Raw genomic sequence first — 18,611 nt, forward strand, 5'->3', positions numbered from 1 at the left:
TTTACATTCACACAACTGTTTACATTCACACAACTGTTTACATTCACACAACTGTTTACATTCGCACTACTGTTTATATTCATACTAGGTGTTTACATTCACACTACTGTTTACATTCACACTAGGTGTTTACATTCACACTAGGTGTTTACATTCACACTACTGTTTACATTCACACTACTGTTTATATTATTACTACTGTTTACATTCACACTACTGTTTACATTTGCACTACCGTTTACATTCACACTACTGCTTATATTACACTACCGTTGATATATATTTTTTTTACTAACCTTATTGCATATGTCACTTTACCTACACCAATATCAAGGACTTCATACATACACTATGTACATTCACTTCATATGTTGCTTTGCCACTCACTACAAATATCAATGTCAGGACCTTCACTTCATTTCATTTTATTTTTATAGATATACTTTAAAAAATATTTTTTTATACCGCTATAGTACAATTTAAGACAGTATCAAGCTTTTATTATTTAATTTTATGCTTATGTTTATTAAATGTTGCAATGTTAAATGGTTTTGTTGCACCGGGGTCTGAGAGGAATGTAATTTCAATCCTGTGTATGTCCTGTACATATTGCAGTTTTTGACAATAAAGTGACTTTGACTTTCACGTGTGTGACTTTTGTTGGAATGTTTTTCACAATGTGAGGCAGGAACATATAAAGCTTGTATTTTTTTATATATATCTGAAACAAAAATATGCCAGAGAAACAAATACTTTATTTTCGCTGTATAGTCGCACCTTTTTGCATAAATTTGCATGCCCTGCGACGTATACAGCTAAGCAACTTGTGATTTTTCCCATATTTATAACCCAATTTTTGTCCGAGATCTGACAATTTCATTCATTCTGACATAGAAAATATTGACCATTAACATTTTCATCTGATAGAGGGCCCTCAACCAATATGGCAAGCCAAGTGTCTCATTAATAGGTAAAAGTGGCTATTAATGAGACACTTGGCTTGCCATATCAAGCCACCTTTGTCTCGCTCCAGAACTCCTGGAGCAAACGTCAAATCTGCAGCATTTTGCCGTGCTGCCCAGGCAAAATGCAGCAGATTTGACCGTCAAAGTGCATTTATTAAGGAAAAGTTCAACTGAGACATATCTTTGCTATAATTTCGAGCAAACAAATAATTGTTTTGAAGTGTTAATCTTGTTACATTCTTGTTAAAAGCCCTCCGTGCACGCTCCCGCGTCCGCCATTTGGCAGCCAATCGATTTTTGGCACAACACCGGCGCACGTTTCCGGGTGGTCAGCGGTGACGCATGACTAACGCAACGCATCAGCGGTGACGTATAATAGATGTGACTTATACGACGAAGCAACTTATTTGTTTTTTCCCCACTTTATTAGACATTTTTGGACTGATGCGACTTATACGGTGGAAAGTACGGTACTGAACCATTTGAGACAACAGACTTAACCTGACACAGAAAACAAACTGACAAACATGCCCTATTCGATAATAAAAACAAATGTACTGGTCCTTGTTTTAATTACACTGTGCCTTTGATTTCATTGGCAAAACCAGAAATATAACATTCATACAGATGATTTGCTTTGACACTCCTATTTTCTACATGTAAAACGAAATTTAAAAAGTGTGAAAAACTCGAGACCTAACGCATAAAGAAGAGACTGAACGGTTTTTACAAATAATCTCAGAACTTGGATCACTTTGCAATACAAAACTTGCACAATTATTACTAGTTTGGTTAATGCATATGAACAAACACTTGAATTTTATTATTTTATTAATAAATCAGTAGGAAATGCAAAGTTAAAACTGCTGACAAGAAAAGAACAACCTAATCAGGTAATGTCTAATGAGTGTTTTCAGTTGATATAAACTGCATAAAACGAAACAGGTCTGATCAAGTTCACGTAGCATTTGTTGAGCACGTACCTGCAGGAGTTTCTTTGAGAAGCTCCGTGCATCGTTGCAGCAGCAGGCCGAACATGCCAAGGCCCAGAGAGGTGCTTTGTTCAAGTAAAACGGAACGGACATCATCTTCTTCACCTGACAGAGACATTTCAATATTTCATCAGAGGCTTTGGTGGAAAAAAATTGCACTCGAAGTCATTTTAAATTTGTTTTCATGACTACTGAACTTCAAACTAAGTCAACCAGATGAAGAAAAAGTTTTTAATGGAGGTAAATTTTACTACTTTTTTTTTTTAATTAAAAAAACACTAAACAAAACAAAAATCAAGAAAGCAGATTGACCAGCCATGCATTTGTATTCCTTTGTGTTAAGATAAATCAGTTTAACATTTGAAGATATTTATAATTAAGTGTCTTTCTGTGAGTGCAATTTTACCTCTGCCATGTGCATTATGTATGGCAAACATGTTGATGGTGATAATCTGCAGCATGTTTGTACAGCCCAGCAGCGAGGGGCCGTGCTGAAGAAGTGTTCTGAACTCCTGCAAAACACGACTCGCCACTGCAGGGAACGATTCCATTCTGGGTGGGAGAAAAAAATAAAAATAAAACTTGCACACACCAAAACAAACACAGGAACGTTTTACTGTGCTTCTATGAAACACATCAGTATACAAAGACAAAAGCTGGTAAACAGACAGCGCTCACCCCACTTTAGTGAAGAGCTTCCCATGTGCATGTAAGAAACTAAGAATGAATCTCTTATTCAGCTGTAGAAAAACAGGTCAAAGACAGACAAAAAAAAACTATTAATCATTTTAGTAATAATTTTATCCAGGTACAAAATCACCGGAACAGCACAGGACAGAAAGAGACATGTCATTATTCACTGCCAAAGACCAGGAAGAGGTCTGGAGCTGACATAAACATTAAGAGGCTCCCAGGATTGAAATATAACTGGAAGAAAATCAACTAAAAGGACAGACACTCTCAGGCCTCTATAAATAATACTGGGCAAAAATGTGCATGAGCTTGTTTTTAATAAGATTCTAAAAATATTTTAAACATATTTTTTATATTAAAATGTTGATAATATATAATAAAATAGTATTTCCATTCTGTCAACTGTAGGACCGACCCAGCAGCTGCACTGTTCATATACTGAACTAAAATATAAATGTAACACTTGTTTTTGCTCCCATTTTTCATGAGCTGAACTCAAAGATCTAAGACTTTTTCTACGTACATAACAGGCCTCTTTTTTTTTCTCCATTTGTCAGCACGATGGCTCAGTGGTTAGCACTGCTGCCTCACAGCAAGAAGGTCCTGGGTTCAATCCCCAGTTGGAGCTGGGGTCTTTCTGTGTGGAGTTTGCATGTTCTTCTCGTGCTTGTGTGGGTTTTCTCCGAGTACTCCGGTTTCCTCTCACAAATCAAAAACATGCATGTTAGGCTTCCTTCAGGCCTCGATTGCAAAAGAGATCTGTGATTTCAATGGGATTTGCCTGGTTAAATAAAGGTTAATAATGATAATGATAATAATAATAATAATAATAATAATAATAATAATAATAATAATAATAATGATAATAATAATAATAACTTTGCCTTTCATTCAACCTTTATTTGCCTTGGTCAAGATAATCCATCCCGCTCACAAGTGTGGCATATCAAGATGCCGATTAGTCAGCATGATTATTGTGCAAGTATGCCTTAGGGTGACCACAATAAAAGGCCACTCTAAACTGTGCAGTTTTACTGTATTGGGGGTCCATGGGGGTCAGAAAACCAGTCAGTATCTGGTATGAGCATGATTTGCCTCCTTCACATAGAGTTGATCAGGTTGTTGTCTCCTGTGGAATGTTGGTCCACTCCTCTTCAATAGGATATCATCAGGAACTGGAAGATGCTGTCCTATACGCTGATCCAGAGCATCTCAAACATGCTCAATGGGGGACATGTCTGGTGAATATGCTGACCATGCAAGAACTGAAATGTTTTTTAGCTTCCATGAATTGTGTACATATCTTGCAACATGTGTATTATCGTGCTGCAACATGAGGTGATGGTCATGAATAAAATGGCACAACGGATCTCAGGATCTTGGCATGGTATCTCTGCATTCAAAATGCCATCAATAAAATGTACCGGTGTTCGTTGTCCATAACATACAACTTCCCATACCATAACCCCATCAAGGGCCACTCGATTCACAAAGCTGCCATCAGCAATCCGCTCACCCACACAACGCCATACATGCAGTCTGCCATCTGCACTATCCAGTGTAAACTGGGATTCATCCGTGAAGAGAACACCTCTCCAACATGCCTTACACCATCAAATGTGAGCATTTACCCATTCATGTCGGTTACAACAAACTGCAGTCAGGTCGAGACCCCGATGAGGATGACAAGTATGCAGATGAACTTCCCTGTGACGTTTCTGACAGTCTGTGGTTATGGAAACCGATTGTTACAGCAGCTGTCTGGGTGGGTGGTTTTTGAAACTTGTGGCATCTGTGGCATTGTGTTGCGTGAGAAAACTGCAGTTTAGAGTGGCCTTTTATTGTGGTCAGCCTAAGGCACACCTGTGCAATAATCATGCTGTCTAATCAGTATCATGATATGCAACACCTGTGAGGTGGATGGAATTATCTTGGAAAAGAAGTGATAACCAACACAGATTTACACAATTTTTTTGAACATTGGTATTGGGTATTGGTATCAGGGGCGGCTGTGGCTGAGTGGTTAGAGCAGTCATCCTCCAATGCGAGAGTTGGGGGTTTGAATCCACCAGCAGTCACATGCCGAAGTGTCCCTGGGCTAGACATTGAATCCCTCATAGCCTCTGATGTGTGTCCCATCAGTGTATGAATGTGAGCTAAAGCACTGATTAGTCTCATTAGAATGATTTGTTCAATTAGTTTTGTAGAGATCTAGCAGAGTGCTATATGAATGGGTAAATGAGGACACAGATTATAGTGTAAAGCGCTTTGAGTATCTTGAAATAAGATAGAAAGGCACTATATAAGTACAGTCCATTTACCATTTACAATAGTAGAGAAAAAAGAGCCAGTTGTGTACATAGAAGTCTTAGATTGTTGAGCTCAGCTCATGAGAAATGGGAGCAAAAACAAAAGTGTTGCAATTATATTTTTGTTCAGTATAAATACAACTCTGTTGCATTAACAACAATCACACCTGATTTCACATGACTCAAATATCATACCATATACTTTTTTCTACATGCAAAATTCACATCCGTTTCCCTAATTTTAATCTTTAAACAGTTTCAAACAGTGATTTAATTACATTTAACAACGCATCTGAGCACATTGTTTGTAGACATAAAGCTGCACTGTGTATATATATATATATATATATATATCTATAGATGTATAGCATTGTGTGGGTGAGCAGATTGCTGACGGCAGCTTTGTGAATCGAGTGGCCCTTGGTGGGGATATGGTATGGGAAGGCGTATGTTATGGACAACGAACACAGGTACATTTTATTGATGGCATTTTGAACGCACAGAGATACCATGCCAAGATCCTGAGAAAGTGATCCTGAGAAGTGTGCTCAGATGCGTTGTTAAATGTAATTAAATCACTGTTTGAAACTGTTTAAAGATTAAAATTAGGAAAACGGATGTGAATTTTGCATGTAGAAAAAAGTATATGGTATGATTTGAGTCATGTGAAATCAGGTGTGATTGTTGTCGGTCGATCGTTCGGTCGATCGATAGATATTTGTAAATGTACAATCAAAATGGGTTCTTCAAGTGTACATATAGAAAGAAACATGAATCATGAGACTTTGTGAGAATGAAAGACAAGAAAGAGCTCTTACGTCAGTAGCACTGAGACTGCCCAGCTCTCCGTCCTGTTCAGAGTCTCTGCTGGACTCACTGCCTCCTCTCTGTGAAGAAGATGATGTAGTTTGTCCACTGGGCCGGATCCAAACCTCTACACGGGCTCCGTCATTCCCTCTCCCTCTCCTTCTTACCAATGGACCTTGAGACCCACCTTCATACTCCTGCCTCTTTTTTCGCTCAAGCTGTTCTGCCTATGAGAGAAAAAAGGATGTGTAAACAAGAAGCATATCTTCTGCCTCAAGTGTGGATGTAACAATAGTGTCAGGGGAATTGATGTGAACGTCATGGATGTTATCACTTACTAACGTTAAATTGAAGTAGAACCATGTGTGTGAGTTAGAGCCGTTTTGTCTGAACAGAGAGGAGCCTGCAGGAGCACGGAGCCTGTGCACCTGATAAACTTCAAGGTCTCTAAGCTGAAAAGCAGAGGTTGTTTTGACTCGTCCTCTGCCTGATGAGCATTATAAATAGACACTTCTTTATACTGCCTGTGGGCAGACCTTACGACGAGAGCTTCATGAAACATCTGTGTAAGAAACTCTGCTGCCCCCTTTTTTCCTTCTTCTTTCGGCTGCTCCATTCTTCAGGGGTCGCCACAGTGAACCAAGTCTCATGAAGACGTAACAATTGTTTTTACGCAAGATGCCCTTCCTGACGCAACCACAGCCCACCAAGCTACCACAGCCCCACGTGTTGAGCAGAGAGCTGATATCTAGGGCACCTGGGGAAGCAGATTAAGGGCCTTGCTCAAGGGTCCAGAGTGGGGCAAATAAGGATGGAGGCAGGTGTCGGTGCTTCTCCTATCCCGCCCACATTTTTTATATTGTTGGTAACAGGAGTGGAACCAGCGACCTTCCGACCACAGGCCCATCTTCTCTAACCTATGTGCCACCACTCCCTCCTACCACTCCCTTTACAAGGAGTAAAACTGGATTGAAAAATCTTGTATCTGCAGTGTGGCTTATTTGATAAATGAGATGATGAAAGGGTAATTTATTTATCGAACATATTTGGTCCTTTGAGCCGGATTCCCCTGATAAATAGCTCATTGTAAAGATAAATAGCCAAGTAAATAAGATCATTCATTAAACAAATTCTTAATTCTCAACTAGAACCACATGAGCATAGAATAGTCATGCAATAATATATAACTGTGTTGTAAAACCAGTTCTATTCATTAAACACATTTGTTAAAACTTCTGGTCCAATTACGTTCTCCTGATATAATTTACAGCCAAATGAAAACAACAAAAACCCAAAACAAAGTCATGCATTAAACAAAAAGGTGTCCAAATGTGAGACTGGTCTTTCTTTCATTTTTTTAACTGACACATTTGCTGTAGCAGACTTGCAGTAAGATTACAACAATTATTTTTTTGTTCAAAGTTACAAAAAGATCCTCAGTGAGGTTAAGATCTGAACTCAGACGTGCAGGCTTCTTACACCCTCCTCAAAAACTAATTCAGACACTTTAAGAATTTTCAAGACAAACTTTCAGCCTTTTCCGTCCCTTTATTGTAGCAATAAATAAGTTCTTCAAAATGTGCATTTATATTTAGATTTTTCCTGCTCATTTCATGAAATACGGTATTTTAAGACAAACTAAAATTTATCAGAATATTTACAAAAGGTGAGAAATTTAAGGAAAACAAAGTTTCAGAATGTGCCACTTTTCTTTGGGTGCACTTAGCATTATAAACAAAATGTCTGTGCTAATACGAAATAAATTGACTTGCGACTCCTATTTTTTATATTTTTATTAAAAATATCAGCAATATAAGATACAAGTGCTTTGGTAGTTCATGAAGATAGGCGTTTTCTTGAGCCTTTTAAGTTGTATTTATTTATTAGCAGAATATACAAACCACAGGCACAGATTCGGAGTGGCAGGTAATATTTCTGAGTCGTCTGGACTAGACGCAACAGTGAAACTGTTTATTAATCTGAAAGGTTACCTAATAAATCAGAAACCAATTTAGTTTAAAATCGCATTGAATTTACATTTTTAAGCATTTTAATTAAAATTGCAGCTTTTAAATATTAAAAACAACCCAATAAACATAATTTTCAAGTTTCCAGCTCCTATTTTAACCTTGAACTTGTGTGAAAACAAATTGTTGTTTGCTGCAGTGGTTCCCAACCGTGGTCCTTGAGGAACGCCATCCTGCATGTTTTAGTCGTTTCTCTGCTTTAACACACCTGATTCAGTGAATTAGTTACTTCCTCAAGTGCTGCAGAAGTCTGTTAATCACCCATTTATTCAAATCAGATGTGTTTGAGCAGAGAAACAACTAAACCATGCAGGATGGTGTTCCTCAGGGACCAGAGTTGGGAACAACTGGTTTATTGAACCACTTTTCTGTAGCTTGAGCCCAACTGTCCTGTGTGAATGTTTTCTGTTTGTGCCACAGTTAGAGACGTGGATTTATGTTAGAACCAGGGTCTTGTCCAAAGTCAGCTGACACAAAATGCGTCCCTTACCTTACGCTTGGCTTCTTCAAACAAACTCATCAGGCTCTCCTTCGCAGTCAGAATGGGGTTGGAGGCTGCCAAACTGCGCATATAATAATATACAGCATCTAACTTCCGCTTCTGTAGATTAGAGATTAGAAAAGAGCAAAGAGGGAAAAAAATTGGGGTGGATACTGACAAATCATTACTCATACTAGTGTATTTTTCATTTGTTCCAAGTCTTGATGCAAAATAATCAATCATAAAAAGGCTAGACCCATTTACCTAATAGAGCTTTTACACTGACCTTTTAACGCTGGTACAGTACAAACAGAATTAATGACATTATTGAATACTGTTAGCGCCCCAGAAAATGATCACACTGGGCTAATATAATACGTACAACCACTGGAAAATCAACAAATAACACAGGTGTTTCTGACAGAGGCAAAATAATCAAATAAAAATCCATAAATGCCACTGTTCTTGTTTTATCAGTTATCATCCTCATGCAAACATAGAAGCATAATATTTTAAAATGCATGTGCTAGACTGTTTGTTATGAGCTACTTCTTTTTGTTTTTTTACAACTTCTAAAATCTGAATCTGCTTCCTGGTATTTTCAGGTGGTGTAATATTTGCAATACTGCCGCTGGATTGGTGACAAATTAACTATAATTAACCACAATCCACAGGGTATTCTTGGCACAAATCATATTTCTTTACCTTGTTGTTACTCTAGATTATGACATTCAAAATGCTGGTGTATCACAAACGTTTAACTAATGATGCCAAGTTAACACTGAGATCCACCACCACCAGCACTCACATTTAAAATGTAAATAACTTGAAGCTCAAAACGTCAATTTAAAAACAGGATAACATTCAAATATGGTATTCTCAGTCACTTACTGTATAAACTGCTAACAGAGCCAGCTGGTTATACGGTCGTCCATTTTTGGGAGCAATCTGCTGGGCTTTCAGGTACCAGCTAAGATAAATTCAAAGTACAAAGTCATGACGTGTCAAAATTAAAAAAAAGCATTTTCAGTTTACACTACAAGTGCATCTCAAAAAATTTGAATTTCGTGAAAGAGTTAGATTTTTTTTGTCAAACATTTCAGAAAATGAAACTCGTGTATAAAATAAAATATAAAAATAGATTAATATACAAAATAGGCACAGAGCGAAATATTTCAAGCCTTTTTGTCTCGTGTTTTTGATGAATATGGCTTAAAAATAATGAAAAAACAAAATTCAGCGTCTCAGAAAATGTTAATATTGTGAAGAGGTTCATGTTGGAAACTCCTGGTGTCACACCCTAATCAGCTGATTAACTTGAAATACTTCTCTCAATGTGTAACGAATCTACATAAAATATAAGTTTGTCTAGTGAAAGGTAAACATGTAAAATCATTTGCAAAAATAAGGCTTGATCTGATTGTTTCCTCTTGGACTCAAACGTAATGAGGATATGATGCTAACCTAACAACTCGTTCAGAAACATCCATTTTAACCTACTAATCTAAAATTAAACTTCACAAAAAAAACAAAAACTAAACTGTAGCATATGGTTTCTGCAGGTCAAGTCAAAACAGACAGATTCTCATGTTTGCTTTTAAGGCCACTTAGTATTGAATTTTAAGACTAAGATCAAAACAGTTTTGTGGTTATTTTTGTTTGTTTGGTTGCTTCTTCTGTCGCTGTCAAATTAAGTCACGTCCAACAAAGGCAACGGGGAGTGTAGCATTCAGTGTTTTAAACCAGTGTCAACTACTAAGCAGATTCAGGTTTTTCTGGTAAAAAAAAACAAACAAAAAAAACTTTTTGTGATTGGCTACACTATAGCAGCAGCTAACCGTATTCATCAACATCTGCTAGTGTGTATGTTATGTGTATGAACTGCAATGAATGCCAACCAAATAACAGAAATAGCCTTAGTTCCATACATTATGAAAAATATTTTAATGTGAGTTTTGTTGCAATTAACAATTTAAGACTTAAAGGGCCAATTGCAACCCTCCTGAAACGACAGCTTACCTGCGGGCCTTGCCATAGTTGGCAGAATTAGTGGCTTGTTCCCGATACCGTGCAATATCTCCCTGACAAATCATACAGCGCTGCGCACTAATAAGTGCATATTTTACCTAAAAATCCCAAATCACACATAAAAAAAACAATTAATTGTGTTTGTAGAGGGAAAAAAGCAAGATATTATATTATTTTTTGCAATAATGACTGCAAGTGTATTAACTATAAATTGATTGGTTTAGAATACTGCATTACAACTTTGACTACAGGTTAAGAACACAAAGTACAAGTGGTGTTGATGTACCGTTTTGCGTAACGGACGAGCCCTGATAGCTATACCATCCATGTAGTCCTTTAATGTGAACTGGTACACAGTCTGCAGCTTCTGAAGCAGTGTGTCAAAGAACAGTGCTCCCTGGAAAACAGACATTGAAAAGAAAAAAAAGTATAACTTGTCATTCTTACTGAAATGATTAGCATTTAAAAACACTCCTTGCATTCAAATCTTGCCATGGTTATTATGATGTCATTACACTTAAAAATGTTTTTAAACCTGTTAAATGCCTGTAAAAAAGCTATAATAAAGAACTGGTACCAGACATCTGCTCCCTCCATACAACAGTGGCTGAATACTGTTAGGGAAATTTATGAGAAGGAACAAATGACTTTCATTCTTAGACTAAAAGAAGATATTTTTATGAATAAGTGGGAAAAATGGACACAGTATGACACCCAAAAAAAGACATGAGGAAATTCAACACCACTAACAGAGGAATCTCTAGACCCTAGAAACCTGCAACAGATTGTTTTTATTTTATATATTTCTTTTGGATGTTCACATCTTATTTTTTTAATATGGTAAATAGAGGCCTGCTTAGGCTATCATAATCTGGAAAATGTCTGTGATATACGTCTTGAAATGTTATCTATCACTGAAACTGTTAATAAAATTAAAGTGGAAAAAAAATGTTATTAAACAAAAATTTAGATACTTTTTTGCTTGTACATCAACAATATAAATAACACCCTGCACATATTCACATAATGAACAATACGTTTTAGGAGAAGTGATTAAAAAAACAACAACGACATTTTAACAGATCAAAGGAATTAAGTAATTTTAAGTATTTAAAGACAAAACTACTAAGCAGTTTGTTATTCTAGCTTGTCCAAATGTTTCATGTTTCTTACCTCATCCAGGAGTGTGAGCAGCATGTTCCTGATATCAGGGATGTTATCATACGCAGGGTCTTTGAGCAGCTGCCGGAAGCGCTCTATGACCTGGTAAAACACATTCTTCCACAAAGCCTGATCCACGTTTTGGGAGTCAGAAAACTCGATGTCTATCAAGATGATCCGCTCGTACAGTCCCAAAAGGTCCAATCTTGAAAAAGGTTCAAAAGTAAAATTTGTATTTATTTCCAGTCACAAAAGGTTAATAAACAAATAAATGCTACAGAATAGAGGAGAAAATGCAGAAAGCACTGACAAAAACTGGTAAATGCTTACCTGAGTTGGGGCATGCGATCCAGTCCATCAGCACTCAGTCTGTCCCTGGAGAGAAGATTGCTGAGCTGAAGCTCATGTGCATCAGCAGCCTTCAGCAGCCTCCCCAGTTCCCCTCTGGTTTGTTGCTCCGCTTCTTCAAATGTCAGCCCACCTCCCGCGCCTGGCTGAGAATAACCTGCTCCCCTGTAACCCCCACAGAATGGACCGGGGCCTGGGTATATGCCATTAGGGTGAGCCATTTGGTACGTTCCTATATTATAAGGATATGGGTAGCGTGGGCTGGTGGTATTATGTGGGCTAGTGTTGGACACAGGATAGCAGTAGGGGTTGTCAGAGTTTTGGAATTTGTAGTAAGCCATAGCAGCTGCCTGCTGTTCTCCTTGTGTCACAGGAGGACTGCCTGCTACCTCATCATCTGTGTCCAGAAAGTGAAGTTGTCCATATCCAGCCCCTGTCTGCAGACACACAGGCTGTTTGAGAGATGAATACTGCGAGGCTTGAGTGCTAGAAAGAGCAGGTTTCTGATCTGGGTTATTGGGATCCCAGAGTCGTCTTACTCCGCCGCCTCGGCCTCCTCTACTTCTGCCAGCTGTTCCTCCCCTGAATCCACCAGAAAGAAGCCTTTGTCCCACCTCAGGTGAACTGGAGATGTCTGTACGAGTTGGAAGCACCAAGATCCCACCTCTGCCACGAGGAGCTAGTGCTTGCTTGCAATTCTGTGCATCCCCACTGTGTGATGAGGTACCAGACTTTTTTTCTAAAGAAACCCTTAGGATTCCCCGACCTCCACCTTTGTTAGACTTCGGTGTCCTCCCTTCCTCTTTTTGCCTTCCTATACTTGTTTCTTCCTCCCCGACTCGTCTCCTCCGCCGTCGCCTCTTGTCTTCGTCTCTGTCACACATCCCAGTCCTGTCCAGTGATTCTGAGGATGAATCCTTGTTGCTTGTCCAGCTTTTCAAGTGTCTCCTTTTCTCCTCGTTGTTGTCAATCCCATCTTTCTTTTTTTGGCCTGTGTCACGACATGGCCATTTGGCACTTTCCGTGTCCATTTGCCGCCTGGGATCATCCTGGCTGGTCACACTACTAGCTGAGCTACTGCTGTACGTTCTGTTCCGCAAGTGTCGGACATCTGATTTTGAATAGCGTTTTGAGGAAGGTGTGCTGTTGTTCACATTAGATCTGTACTGATCACCTTGTCCTGCAGCCTTGTCTAAGTTGCTGTCCACTTTGGCAGCTTTCTCCCCATCCCTGCAACTGCTGTCATTTATTTTTCTGTTTTCTCTGCATTTATCTTTTCTTTTGTTTTGGTGAGTTTCTTTAGGCTTCTCATTTTTTCTTCCATCTGCATCTGGAGCTCTCTGGTCTTTCTCCTTCTCCGGTTTTCTCTGGTTGTTTTTTTCATCACGACCTGCTTCATCTCCTCTTTTGGATTCAAGATTCTTCTCTTTTTGTCTTTCCACTTCTTTTCTTCTGCAGTTTCCCTTGTCTTTCTTATCTGTTCTTTCTTCATCTTTGGTTTCTTCAGCTTGACCTCGCCTTTCTTTATGGCTTTTCTCCCCTCTATCTTTATTTGCATGCTCCGTTTTACCTTTCTCTTTTATATTGAGTTTTTCAACTTTGCTTGTAACTTTGTCTACTGAAGCATCAACAGGAAGTAGAGGTGTTCTCACATTTTGACGTCCTTGTTCTCTAGTGTCTTCATTGCGATTACACAATGTTACGGTCTCCTGAACAGCTCTTGTTTTATCTTTTCCGCCTTGCTTGGATACAGATTTGTTTTCATTCCCCTTCCCCTCCCTTGTCTCTGTACTCAAGTGTGATTCTGGCTCAGCGTTTTGCTCTTGATTTCTAGAAGGTGGTTTATCCACAACACCAAAGTCCTTTCCCAGGTTATTCCTCCGGCTCCCAGGCTGGTAAAACTCTCGGTCAGGTTTGCGGGATTTCTTTGTAGGTTTAAGAGCTCCAGCAGTTTCTTGATGTTCTCGGTCATTTTCACCAAGCACTTTCTTTTCATGTGCATTTGTTTTAGTACGGACATTACCGCCATCACCTCTCTTTCGGTCTTCTTCCTTTTTTTTCATAACTGACCCACTGTCTGTGCATTCCTGTCTTTCTAAAGCATTTTTAGAAACTTTCATTTTCTCACTCTGAGACGATCCATCAGACTGTTGTACTTTAGCTTGTAGTGGATCATTTGGACCACTCTCTCCTTCCTCGCTGTCCCGACGACGCCGTCCGTGTCCAGATGCCGGTTGGTAACGTTGCAGATCAGGACGTTTTACTTCACGGTTTTTATGTTGCTTGTGAGCATCAGGTTCCTGTTGCTCCTCTGCAAAAAGTGACAAGATAATTAAGGAAAATGTAATCAACACAAAAGTTTAAATTTGAGTATTCATTTGCAGCATCAATTAATTTCTTATTTTTTGGCGAGTACAATTTTTATTACATATTAGGCCTGTCACGATAACAAATTTTACTGGGCAATTAATTGTCTCAGAAATTATTGCGATAAATGATAATATAGTTTGAAATTTGGCAATAATTACAAATTTAAGAAGAAACATTGGTTAATTTGTTTTGTATCTAGTGCCTTTTTTTGACCACCAGATGACAGTATGACTGAACTGAAGGATGGATAGTGAGGAAGCGCGCATCGTGTCTCTAAGAAAAATGGGACGGAGGCCCCTTGATGTGACATGGGCTGTCTCTCGTTCCTGTTTTTCCGTTCTCAACATGGCGGACGCTCAGTGTGGTTTGAGTGTTTGGTTTTTAGCATAGCATTTGTCACACAAAGCTTTTGATAACAAAAAAATAAATAAATCAGTAAACAAGTTCTCAACTTCTTTTTGCAGACAAACAACTTTTACACAAAGGCACAGGTTTCAACCGTGAATTTTGGAACTTTGACAAGATGGAGGTTTTTTCCCCCAAGGTCAGCCTGTTAGCTTAGCTTGTAGCTTAGCTTCTCAGCTTAGCTGCTTTTAATGATCCAAAAACATTTTGGACGGTTAAAACAGATTTTAAAGAGAAAAGAGAAAGGGAGGGGTCAGTGAAGAGCACCAGAGTTGAGCAGTGTCTTCAGTAGAAAGAGAGAGACATGAAGAAACAATAAAGCTGATAAATGAAAATGAGGTCCATAATTTTCATTTGTCAAGCGATTACTTGATTTATTGTTTATCATGACAGGCCTATTACATACCACTGGTGAAGGCTGATATACTCTAGAACATATGTGTCAAAGTCAAGGCCCGGGGGCCAAATGCGGCCCTCGCTGACATCTTATCTGGCCCCCAAGATGATATGTGAAATGTGAAATACCTTTGTATCTTGAATTTTTTTTTTTTTAGTAATCTTTGATAATCATGTCAAAAGCACAACAGAGAACATCAAATGAGACCAATCAAACATTTGTTGAGGAACCTGTGACCAAGAAAATATGTTGGGCATCTGATTTGAGTTAATGTAGTTTCTGAAATCGGTGCTTAGTTTGAAAAAGATTTTAATTTTGGCCCCATTTTCTAAGTGAGTTTGACACCCCTGCTCTAGAAGTATCAAGATCTACTGTGCACACTTAATTGACAACCATTTTTTAATTCTATCAAGTTTATCTGCTAAAAGTTAAATATTTATATGAATCTAATAATGTAAAACTGTTACGCACGTTTCCTTAACTGTATATGCACTAAGAAAGGTAAAATGTAAAGTACAATAAGATTAACAATGGTAACAGAAATCCCTGGTGTAATATGCTAAAAAAGACATGCAAGAGTGAAAGCAGATAGAAAGTTGTCTACCAGCACTGCAAATCTGCTCATTCTGGTGTAGCTCCTCTGCCCTGACAAGTATGACAACTCCTACAGGTAAGTTGCTTTTTAAAGTGTCACTTTTCTGTTCTTTTAACAGTAGCAACATTTTAAGTGGAGTTCATTATGATGAACCACTGTCTGCCAATGTTAAACACCCACCTGCCGTTAAGTGTGCGACACGGTTCCAATATCTGAAAGGTTACCTGTTTTTTTTAAGCATCTTAGCCACTGATGCATAGGCTCACCATGCTGATAGGAACCACAAAAATTTACCTTTTTATATGTAGCACAGTCAGCTGTTACCATTGATAGTAAATTGATTCTCTAAGGAATCCAAGTGTTTTCCTATCCCAATATTCTTGTTTAGATCACAATCCTTTTTTGTAGGTTTAGGTCAGTCACCTCTTGGCAAATGGTACAAAATGTGCCAGCTCATCATTTTAACAGGAGTGAGAAACATGATCATAAAAACACCCGTATTGACCTCAATCTATTATTTTCCACTTGTCACAAGTTAAAATTGAAATTGTTGATAGTTGCAAGAACTCTCAAGTCAAAGACGCACATGCTCTTAGATGTTTCACAAACCAAACTTGAATGCAGAAGTAATTTTGGAGTTGTGTCACTACCAGTCCACACAAAAACATAAATTAAAATAAGAACAACTTTGGATAGCTTCAAAACATTACTAAAAAGAGTCTTTTATTTAGCATATGACACTAGTAAGATCTGACAAGTTAATTCAACCTATGATCTTTTATCCATTCCTTTTTATTTTCACTTTTAAATTGTATGAATAAAATTGATTATTTTGTGTCTTATGCATAACTTTGCTTGGAAAATTGACGTATTTATTTGTACAGCACTTCAGTAAAACTTGCATTGTTTAAAATATGCTCTACAAAAAAAAAAAAAAAAACTGACATGACCAAACATTTTAAATTAGTAAGCCTTTAAAGGTTAACTGAAAACAAGTGTACCTGGATTTGATTTAAAAATAAGTAAATCATTGACAAGTTAAAACGCAGGCAGGATATTTGGAAGAACAGTTCTGTAAGAGAGAATAATACTCGGGTGAAAATATGAAAACTTGCATTTTTGACAATTAAAAGTAAGATTTTTTTCATACGAACACTGTTTGTTCTTTTTGATAATAAAGTAATGTTAAACTTGGTAACGTCAAACGTTTATTTTAGCCACTATGGGGCTACACGTTCAATTTTATAACTAACAAGGGCACACTTTTTGAGTTTTGTGGCGCTTAAACAGAACAAGGTTAAATAAAACAAGTGATACGAGAAAGGAAAAACACAACATTTAAGTGGAGGATGGTTAAACTCAGTTTAGCTTGGTTTAAAACGAGAAAAGGAGTGAAACAAACTCAGCGCAAAACAGGCACAATGCTCGTCGCTAACATTAGCTGCTTACAAACTTAGCAACTCAGTCCGTACGTCACTTTCCGCCAACTTGTTTTGTAGTTTCACTTTAAATTAGTAACTTTTTCCAAGCGTATTCCAAACATACAATTCAGACCCCCTCACCTTTCACACAGTTGGTAATGTTGGCTGAATACGAAGCTTCAGCTCGTAGTTCCGCAGCTGAGATTCGCACTCTAGCCAGTTCGTTCGCCATCTTAGACTCCCACTAACATAACAACTACGGTGGCCCAACTGGACAAATTTTAATATCGAATGATGTTGTAGCGAAGACTGCTGGGTAATGTAGTACAGTTTCATTAAAAATGCTTTAAGCATCACACAATCAATGTTCTATGTAAATAAAACGTCCAAAAAATAATGAAATAATTAATTCAAAATTTTATTATATATATTTGAAATGACTGGTCCACTTTCTCTTGTGGCTCTGTTTTTTTTTTTTTAATATCTTCTGACAGAACCATCTACTTTGTATTTGTTTAAATGTGTAGTATGTACTGAATATAAAATATACTTTGTTTTTTAATCTGTATATTTTTATAATTATGAAAAGTCAAAACATTCACTTCACTTTTAACAAATATTACAAAATTAATTATTCAAGTCAAGAAGCACTAGTTTAAAATACATTGAAACAATAATTATCATTAAAGCAAGAAGTTTATAAAATATTATTTCTTTATCTGCCTGCCACATAATGTTTTATTGTATTGTGGTGTCTCTTACGCTATTGCTGTTCTGGGTGAATGGGTGTAAAATTGAGTTGTAATACAATGTTGTAATACAAATAAAGAAACTTGGACGTTGACTGTGTTAACAACACTCGTTTTATTATTTTTCCAGTTAGACCTGAGGTTTGGTTTAAAATTATTTGTGCTCAATATGTTTTGTTCTTTTCGTGACCTCTTTCACAATTTGAGAAATTGTACAAACTTAAATTCAAAGTTTAGTTATGTAACTTATTAAGTAGGCCATAATCCAAAGGCCTAAGGAAGCACCTTTAAAGGTAAATTACATAAACAGACTGAAAGAATCTAATATGTATGAATTCTATACAGTGTCCACTAGATGTCAGGGTTGTTTATGTGATCTAAGTTTAACTCGTAGTTTCCATTTTGGATTGGCAACAACCAACTTTCTTCTTAAACTTTGAAAAGATTTTATAATTTATTAATGCAGAGCACTATGTTCTTGTTCTATCTCTTATTTTATCTGTCTTCCAGTCATCATTCAGTAGTGAAATGATTTGGAAGGAAGCTGTATGCATGCATAAGTATGTATGCCTATATGAGCTGGAAATGAAAGCATTGATGAAGACTGTGTGGCTGATGTTTAAGAAAGTAGCTTCGTTTCCATAGCAACCCTTAATTAAAGGCCTGAGAGATTTTATCCTTCCTATAGTCTCTCATAAAGGATTCTACATCCAGAAGTTCAAGATAAGTTACATCATCATATCTCTAAATTATTCAACATAAATGCTCGGTTCACTGGATGTATATAGTGAAAATAATCCACTTGTGTTGTAAACATTCATTTTAATAAATTGTTGATTTGCATATTTTACCAGTCAGTAGGT

The 18,611-nt window shown here is 37.4% G+C and overlaps 1 protein-coding gene across 1 annotated transcript in view; it reads right to left on the reverse strand.

Moving 5' to 3' along the window:
- The window catches only part of smg6 (SMG6 nonsense mediated mRNA decay factor), a 20,821-nt gene extending 3,571 nt beyond the window's left edge, over nucleotides 1–17,250 (reverse strand). The window contains exons 1-11 of the mRNA XM_037687942.1: nucleotides 17,141–17,250; nucleotides 11,794–14,122; nucleotides 11,476–11,668; nucleotides 10,589–10,699; nucleotides 10,294–10,400; nucleotides 9,166–9,244; nucleotides 8,284–8,394; nucleotides 5,778–5,993; nucleotides 2,636–2,697; nucleotides 2,364–2,509; nucleotides 1,949–2,062 (exon numbers count right to left, since the gene is read on the reverse strand). Coding sequence (XP_037543870.1) covers nucleotides 1,949–2,062; nucleotides 2,364–2,509; nucleotides 2,636–2,697; nucleotides 5,778–5,993; nucleotides 8,284–8,394; nucleotides 9,166–9,244; nucleotides 10,294–10,400; nucleotides 10,589–10,699; nucleotides 11,476–11,668; nucleotides 11,794–14,122; nucleotides 17,141–17,231 — 3,559 coding nt within the window. The 5' untranslated portion in view covers nucleotides 17,232–17,250. The remainder of the gene's footprint in view (nucleotides 1–1,948; nucleotides 2,063–2,363; nucleotides 2,510–2,635; nucleotides 2,698–5,777; nucleotides 5,994–8,283; nucleotides 8,395–9,165; nucleotides 9,245–10,293; nucleotides 10,401–10,588; nucleotides 10,700–11,475; nucleotides 11,669–11,793; nucleotides 14,123–17,140) is intronic.
- Nucleotides 17,251–18,611: the final 1,361 nt, after the last annotated feature.

The sequence above is a fragment of the Nematolebias whitei genome, chromosome 14, assembly GCF_014905685.2.
Source record: "Nematolebias whitei isolate Nwh7 chromosome 14, NemWhi1, whole genome shotgun sequence".
NCBI classification, from domain to species: domain Eukaryota; kingdom Metazoa; phylum Chordata; class Actinopteri; order Cyprinodontiformes; family Rivulidae; genus Nematolebias; species Nematolebias whitei.